The following is a 7,709-nucleotide window of genomic DNA, read 5'->3' as shown; positions in this document are numbered from 1 at the left end:
GAACCTGATGCGGCGCTTCTCCCGGCTGGGACGGGACCCGCGGGCCGCCCCTTGGCGACGGGCTGGGGAGCGGCGCTGGCTCCTGGGCGCCCTCGGGAAAGGTCCCTTCGGGGTCACCCGGCCGAGAGCGTGCGCTCAGCGCGTCCTCCTCCAATGTCCCCCTACGGCTCCGCCCCCCGGCCTGGCCCGGCCAGTAAGGGGAGACACTGCCAAGGGCCGCAACGTCCGGGGCTGGGGGCCGCCGGCGGCTCGCGGGCGCTCAGCTCTGGCGTGCGCACTGCGGCGCGGGGTTGCGCCTCCCGGGGTCACCTGGGCGCGCCCCGGCCCTGCCGGGGCTGGGAGCTGGTTGGCCGCCCGACCGTTCAGATCGCCTGCCACGGCTTCCCCATGGCCTGGATGTGCTCCTTGGCCTTCAGCCGCAGCGCCGCGATGCTGGAGTTCCGCGGGTCCGGCTCCTCCAGAGGGAACTTGTCCCCGAAGCTGGCCCCGCACTGGTAGGGCGGCGGCGGCCCCAGGGTTCCCAGCGGCGGCAGGGGGTGGCTGCCGGGCGGCGGCGAGCCCAGGAAGGGCGGGGGCGTGTAGCTGGCGGGGAGGTTTTGCGGGGGAGCCACGAAGCCGGGCAGAGTCTGCAGAGGGGCGCTGCTCGCCACGGGCGGGCTGAGCCAGGACTCCAGCGGCAGGCTGCCGCCCACCGTGCCCAGGGCGGGGGCTTGCGGGGAGCGGCTGAAGGAGAGGATCGGGGAGTCCTGCAGCTTCATGGACGTGACTTCCAGTTTCTCTTGCCGCCGCCATTTGGCTCGTCTGTTCTGGAACCACACCTGGAAGGGCACAGCGCGGATCAGCGAGCGGGGCACCCAAGAGCCCGCGGAGAGAACAGTCTGCGCGGGGCGGGGCAGGAGTGTGCGTGCGTACGGGTGTGTGTGTGTGCGTGTGCGGATGCGTGTGTTCGCGGGTGCGGGGGTGTGTGTGTGTGTGTGCGCGCGTGCGTGCGTGCGGGTGTGTGTACACACCCCAGTCTCAGCACACCCGGGGGGGAAAAGCGATCCCTTGGGTCTTTACACCCAGATCTCCCTTGCGGGGACCGGGCGCCCTTGAATTTCACCAGCCGGAGACCGAGCGGCAAAGGCTGCGGGGTAGCCGGTGGCAAAGGCGGCGGAGTTGACTTGCGGCTGCTCTGTGGGGGAAACAGGCTGGTTTCGGGGGACCGTCCCGGGGCCGGCGGAACACACGGGCGGTCTCCGTGCGGGCAGAGCGGGCCGAAGAGGCAGCAGGGCCTGGCACACACGCACAACCCGGGCTCCCGGTCTCATTGCCTCCAGCGGGCTGGGGGGAATTCGAGGTCCTTCTGGGCGCCCCCCCGGCCTGGCCCTCCGCGTCTCCCGTGCGCGCAGCGTGTGCGGGGCCTTGTGGCAACGCCGCTTCCGAGGGGCACAGAGCAGACCGCGGGCCGCCCGGCGCTACCCCACCGCCTTCCCGGCAGCACAGGGCTATACCGGGGCGCTCCTGGCCCGGAGGGAGCCAGCCCCGGGCGTACCGCAGCCAGCCGGGGCCGATCCGAAGGCCGCTGGAGTTCCTGGAGCCTCCCCACTGCCGGGGCGGGTGCAGCCGAGCGGGGGCCGCTGTCCTGGCGAGCCCGCAGCTCGGGCGGCAGCGAAACCTGTTTATCGCGCCCCCCCCATCAAGCCGGGTCTTTTGGAGAGCAAAGGCCCCGAGGCAGCCGGGGCAGGCACCCACCGCTGCTAATTCCCCGCACCCCAGAGCCGGCCAGAACTTCGCACCCGGGTCCCCTGCCGCAGCTCCGCTCCGCTCCGCTCCGCTCGGCCCGGCCGCGGCCACGCTCTGCAGAGCTTGGGGCCTGGCGGGATTAAAGCGATCGCAGCAGGGCCCGGCCGGCCCTGCAAAGCCCGCGGGGGCGCGGGGCCGGGCTCGCCTACCTGCACGCGCACTTCGGGCAGGTTGACCTTGACCGCCAGCTCCTCGCGGCTGTACACGTCGGGGTAGTGCGACTTCTCGAAGGCCCGCTCCAGCTCGTGCAGCTGGTAGGTGGTGAAGGTGGTGCGGTTCCGCCGGTGCTTCTTCTTGGGCTGCTCCTCCCCCGCCAGCGGGGCGGCCGGGGCCGGCGGGCTGAGCCGCTCCTGCGGCGGCAGGGGGCAGCCGGGCTCTGCAGAGGGAGAGCGGGTCAGGCGGGGCCCGCGGCCCGGACTCTGCCCCCCCCCGGCGCCCGCCCCCCTCCCCGCCCCGGGTGCCCCCGCTCACCTTGGTACGCCTCGGCCCCGCTCTCGGGCTCGCCCGGCGCCTTGGGGCAGCTGCGGGCGTCCGCCCCGTCGGGGGCCTGCGGGCTAGCGGCGGGCGGGAAGGCGCCCAGCAGCCCGTCCGCCTTGGGGAAGCCCAGGATGGCCTCGATGCTGTGCAGCCGGGACGGGGGCCCGCCGGGGCTCCTGCCCAGCTGGGCCGACAGGGAGAAGCCGCCGTCCGCCATGGGGGCCGGCGAGCCGGGCAGGTGCATGGAGCCCCGCCGCCTCCTCGGCGCTGCTCTGCTGCCAGCCGGGCTGAGCCGGGGGCGGGAGAGTCCCGCGGGGAGGGGAGGGGAGGGAAGGGGAGGGGGAGCCGCCCCCAGCTCCCTGATGTCAGAGCCCGGCAGGCTGGGAACAGCCCCTGAGCGCACGCCCAGGCCTCCAGCTGCGCGGGGGGCAGAGGCCGGGGCCACCCCTGGGCTGCTCCGCGAGTGGCTCAGCCGTGGCCCGCCGGGGAATTTCAACCCCCCGTGGGCTGCGCCGGCCGGCCACGCCGCGGGCTTTGTGTGTCCGGGCACCCGCACTGCCGGGGCCGCCCCGAGAGACCCAGCGGGGCGGAGCCGCGTCCGGGCCGCTCGGAGCTCCGGCCGCTCCTTCAGCCAGTGCGTTCAGCTGCCGCGTCCCTCCCGCCCCCGGGCCGCCACCGCGCTCAGCCGGGCCGCCCGGCGCGCCCGCCTCGCCCGTGCCAGGGGCCTGGCCGCGCCCTGGCGCTAGATCCCGGGGATTGCGCGGGCGGGTCGCTCCCGAGGTTCCCCTCTGAGACTGCAACGCGCCTGGCCCGCCGCCGGCCCCGGGCGGGTGCAAGGACCGCGGCTGCTCGGCGGGGCGGGGGGCGGGACTGGCTTGGGCTCGCTGCGCTGCGCTCCCGGCTTGTCTCGCGCTGTGCGGCCGGGTTCCCCGGAGCGCGGGGCACACGCGGCTCTCCTCGCGCTGTCCCAGCCGCCTGCCGCCGGAGCGAAGGGAAAAGCGCCACGTTCCCGGCCCCGCCGCCGGCTGAGCGGAGCGCTGGGCTTAAAGGGCTCCTCTCCAGCCCGGCCGTGACGCCAAGGGGCGCCGCTCCCTTTGCTCCTCCCAGCTTGGCCCAGGGACGCGCCGGCCGCCTGCAGTAAAGGGGACGCGGGGAGCCCCCGGCTTCACGCCTTGACTCACCGGGGAGTTCGCAGCCGCAGTCCCGCCGGCCCGCCCGCGGGGTGCCCTGCAGGGAGGGGAGGCTGTAGAAGGAGCGGGGGCTCCCCTCGGGAGTCAGTGCTGGAGCTCTTCGGCCGCTGGGGTGAGATCGGGGGAGAATCTGCTCCCTCCCCCGGGGAAAGCGCTCCAGCCCCTCCGCCTGTACCTCCCGCAGCCCCACCGACTTCTTCAGCGACAGCTGGGGCGGGAAAGAGACGCCTGCGTGCAGGCTGCCAGGCAAAGCCCTGAGATCACAGCGACCCCGGCTCCTTCGCTCAGGGCGCGGTGGTAGCGGGGGGACATGAATTACCCAGACCACAGGGGCTTTGAGCCTTACAGGACGCCTAAGGGACTACGATCAGGCCTGTAGCAGGACCCACCGCTTCACCCATAAATAAATCTGTTCGTCGGTAAGGTGCTACAGGGCTGCTGGGTTTCTGCGAAGCTCACAGGGCTAGCAGAGGAACAGGGCTGCCCCTCGGGGACAACTGATGAATGGTTCGCACTTTTCTTGATGCCATCCAGGACTTCCAAACAGACGGGCGGGAAACATCAAAATCACAAACAACTTTCGTTTCCCTCCAGCTAGTACCTCACACGGATTCTGCACCAAGCAGGACTTTACAAAGAAACAAAACTTGGGCGCATAGCGTGAGAGTTGATGGAAGCCACAAAACTCCACAGGAATGAAGTCTGGGAATTACACATTTGGGGGAGGAATTACGACGCCTGATTTAGCTCTCTGTGTAGCACCGGAAGGAGGGGCCATACATGACTGGCACTCAATTATATAAACGTACACAAGCCACCTTTTCAGTGTGTAAGACGCTGATGATGGTACTGAGGGAGAGATGAGGATGGCAGATAGAAGAACGTCTAGTGGACGAGCAAGGGGTTCAGGAAAGCTAGAAGTGCCATAGTGGCACTAAGACTGAGAGCGGAAAAAGTCCAACGAAAGAACAAGAACGTCGACACTTGCTTCTTCCATTTGCAGATGGTGTTTGACGGTAGAGATCAGAAAGTGACTTGGAGGATGTTGGAGCCCTACAGGGGGGATAACAGACTGATAAGGTTATTGAAGGATGTCAAAGACAATGCAGAGGCAGCGGTGAGACCCTGCGGAGAGTTGGGAAGTTGGTTGAGAACCAGTAGAGGTACCAGACAAGGAGATCCCACACCTAGAGCTCAGGATCTTCATCCCATGTCTGGAGAGAGCGATGGCCAAGATCAAAGAAGCGGTAGAAAGGATGTCTATGCAGGGGAGGAGAAGCAAGAACTTGAGGTTCGCCCATGGTATAGTTCTCACAGAGGAAGATGAAGAGAAGCTAGAGAAAACGCGGCAGGGGCTCAGCAAGGAAGGCGAGCGGTACAGACTGATTATGAACACGGATGAAACAAAACCAATGGTATTGGGAGCTAAGCCCATAGGAAGGAAGAGCAGCGTAGATGGGATTAAACTAGAGAACACAGAGAAGTTCACGGATCTGGGGAGCAACTGGGTATGAGCGGGGCTGTAAGAAGGAAACAGTGATTAGAATAGCGAAAGCAAGAGCGAGTTTGAAGGCCACGGATAAGATCTGGAAAAGCAAAGCCATTAGCTTAGGAAGGAGCCTGAGCCTCTTGCAAACGTGTATTCAGCAGCACGTTGTACAGATGTGAGACGTGGGGAGTGACCAAAGATCGGAAGAGAAGGGTGGGTATTGGCATAAGAGAGTGTTATGGAAAGATCCTGAGAACAGGAGGGTGCAGGAGGTCACAAAGAGGAGTGACACAGAAAGACGCAGCCGCAAGAGAACCTGCGGCGGAAGGTTACGCAATGGAAATTACAGCTGTCCCGGTACATTTGCAGAATGAACAACAAATGAAAAATCAAGACCCTGGTATTGGGCATAATGGCCGGTTGGAACAGGAGAGGCAGAGCCCACAGAGAAGGGGTGGATGGTACAGTGGAGTGGGGCAGAGCCCGTCTGCAGGCGCTAAGCCACTCCGCGCTGGCCGGGGAAAGATGGAAGGAAATAGTGAGGGAGGCATCACACCCCCAGGGGCGCTGAGCCGGCGGCTGCTGCTGCTGACTACGGTATAGTCATTGCGCTGCTCCTTGCGCAGGTTGACCCTCTCCAGTCCAGCCCCGTGGGGTGGGGAAGACAAGCCGCCGCCTAACCATGGCCCGGACCCACCCCCGCAGCCCATGTCCCATCAGTGGAGTGGGAATCCCGCCGCTCCCACCAGCCCTCCACGGGCCCAGCCTCGCTCCAGCCCCGGCGGGGGAGCTCCGGTGAAGCAGGGCCGCTACGCGCCACACCGGCTCCTGGGGCGCGTCTGGCGGGGCTCCCTGAGCTGCGCGCCAGCGGAGGCGGCCGGCGCGGCCTGTGGAGTTGCACAATAAACCCCGCCCGCTTCTAGCGGAGCCCGGCCCGGCGGCGGCTGCGGCTGCAGGCGGAGCTTGGGAGGCAGGGGCCGAGCGCACCGCCCGGCTGCGCTGCTCGCTGGACTTCGCCGCCTCTGGCAGCGGCAGAGCCCGCGCTTCCCCCAGCGGCCCCGCGCCTTAGGGGTTCGCTCGCCCACGGAGACCCCCCTCCCGCTCCCCTCTAGCGCTGCCCGGCTCCACCGGCTGCGGGGGCAGCGCGCACCGTAGCGGCGCCTGGCAGGGCGGGGCTGGGGTGGCGGCACAGAGAGCCCGGCGGCTACGCGCAGCGGTCCGCCCGGCCCTGTCAGGACTGCACCCGCCGGGGCAGCCCCCGGGCCTGCGCGGTGCCCCCGCGGTCTGCTCCTTCGGCGCTGGAGCCCCGGGGGCTGCCCCGCGCCCAGCAAACGCGCCCGGCCCTCCAGGAACCCGGGCCACGGCGGAGACACGGCAAGGGCAACCCGACGGCGTCGCGCCCGAGACAGGCGAGCCGCGCAGCGCCGAGCACCCTCGGCAAGAGCCGCGGCGGGCTGGGGGAGGGGCTGCCCGCGTGCTGCTTTCCCGTCCAACCAGGGCTGGGTCACTGAGGGCCCAGGCCCTCCACCCACAGGGCCCCCATGGCGCCCAACGCCCAGCAGGTGGCGGTCCGTCCTCCTTCCTCAGGGCCGAGGGGCCCCGCCCCATTCATGCTCCCTTACCTTAGGGCTCCAGGAGCCACTAGACATACCGACACCACCTCCTTTACCACAGTCTCAGCATAGCCGCCCATCACGTGAGGGGGCAGCGGCCACCTCCCCTCAGAGAGGGGGAACTGTCGATAAAATATGCGGAAGTGGGCAAAGTACCCCCAAGTTACTTGAGTAGAAGTGCATCTGCTTCGCCCCGGGTACTTGAGTACAACCTAGATGTGATCCGAGTGCAGGTTACTCAAGGAGTTTTCCAGCGGGGAGGTGGATTACTTGTACTTAAGTACATTCCTCCCACAGCAGCTGCACTTTTACTCAGGTAACTTTGGGGTCCTGTCCCCACCTCTGCTAGGGGGTTGGTTTTGCTTTAGGCCCTAACCAAGACTGACCCTGGCGGGGCTCAGTTCAGCACAAGGAAGTAGGAGAACTGGCTGAACTTCTCCTTTGCCGTTCAGGCTCCAGCCAGCAGGTGAATCCCGCCGCACACGCGTGTGAAAGGCCACAAGCGGAGCCCGCCATCCGCTCGCGCTTGGCAAGGAGGCTCCCGCCGCGGAATGACCCGCGGGGGAGAGACGATCCGAAGCCCGCTGGGGCGCTCCCCGTCAGTGAGCGGGAGCCCCTGCCCTGCCCTTCCCGCCGCCGGCCTCTTGCACAAGCGGCTTGTGTGGTCACAGTCACCGGGGCCGGTGTTTGGGTGAGGCAAAAATCAGAGACTCGGTGAGGCGCCCGCGTGGCAGGATTGGGGCGGGGGTGGGGACTTGTCTCCTGACGAGAACACGGAGCGCTGTGCCCCGAGCTCTCCGCTCTAGGGCAGGCGGCCCGCAGAACCACAAAGCAAGGACCCGCAGCAGCCTGCGTCCTTGTCCCGCGCGGTGTCTCCACTCTCTCTCTCTCTCTCTCTCTCTCTCTCTCTCTCTCTCTCTCTCTCTCTCTCTCTCTTTTAAGGTAAACAAATAGTCGTAGAATAGTGGAAGAGAGAGGTAGCGATGTTAGGCTGTATTCTAACAGACCAAAACCCAACCCAACCCAACCCAAAACAACAGTCATGTAGCACTTTACAGACTAACAAAATATTCTAATGACTAAATATAACTATTAGAATATTTTAGTGCTGAACAGTTGTGGAAGTTACACTACGAAAGGCAACAAGAAGTCCTG

General features: G+C 66.7%; 1 protein-coding gene across 1 annotated transcript; it reads right to left on the bottom strand.

Moving 5' to 3' along the window:
• Positions 1 to 362: 362 nt before the first annotated feature.
• RAX (retina and anterior neural fold homeobox) lies at positions 363 to 2,506 on the bottom strand. Its single transcript, XM_074994331.1, has 3 exons — positions 2,257 to 2,506; positions 1,935 to 2,161; positions 363 to 818 (listed from the first exon to the last, which is right to left on the bottom strand). Exons 1-3 carry the CDS (start codon positions 2,504 to 2,506, stop codon positions 363 to 365), a joined length of 933 nt encoding a protein of 310 aa, XP_074850432.1.
• Between the last annotated feature and the right edge of the window lie 5,203 nt (positions 2,507 to 7,709).

This window comes from Carettochelys insculpta, chromosome 5 (assembly GCF_033958435.1).
Source record: "Carettochelys insculpta isolate YL-2023 chromosome 5, ASM3395843v1, whole genome shotgun sequence".
In the NCBI taxonomy this organism is placed as follows: Eukaryota; Metazoa; Chordata; order Testudines; family Carettochelyidae; genus Carettochelys; species Carettochelys insculpta.
The sequence above is the reverse complement of the archived record's forward strand: the minus strand, read 5'-3'. Positions and strand labels throughout refer to the sequence as shown.

Excerpts from the sequence above, each read along its gene's own strand:
- RAX (XM_074994331.1), bottom strand. The coding sequence starts at position 2,506 with ATGCACCTGCCCGGCTCGCCGGCCCCCATGGCGGACGGCGGCTTCTCC. Across the intron at positions 2,162-2,256 it reads CGGGGCCGAGGCGTACCAAG|AGCCCGGCTGCCCCCTGCCG; the intron begins GTGAGCGGGGGC and ends CTCCCTCTGCAG. Across the intron at positions 819-1,934 it reads TGCCCGAAGTGCGCGTGCAG|GTGTGGTTCCAGAACAGACG; the intron begins GTAGGCGAGCCC and ends GTGCCCTTCCAG.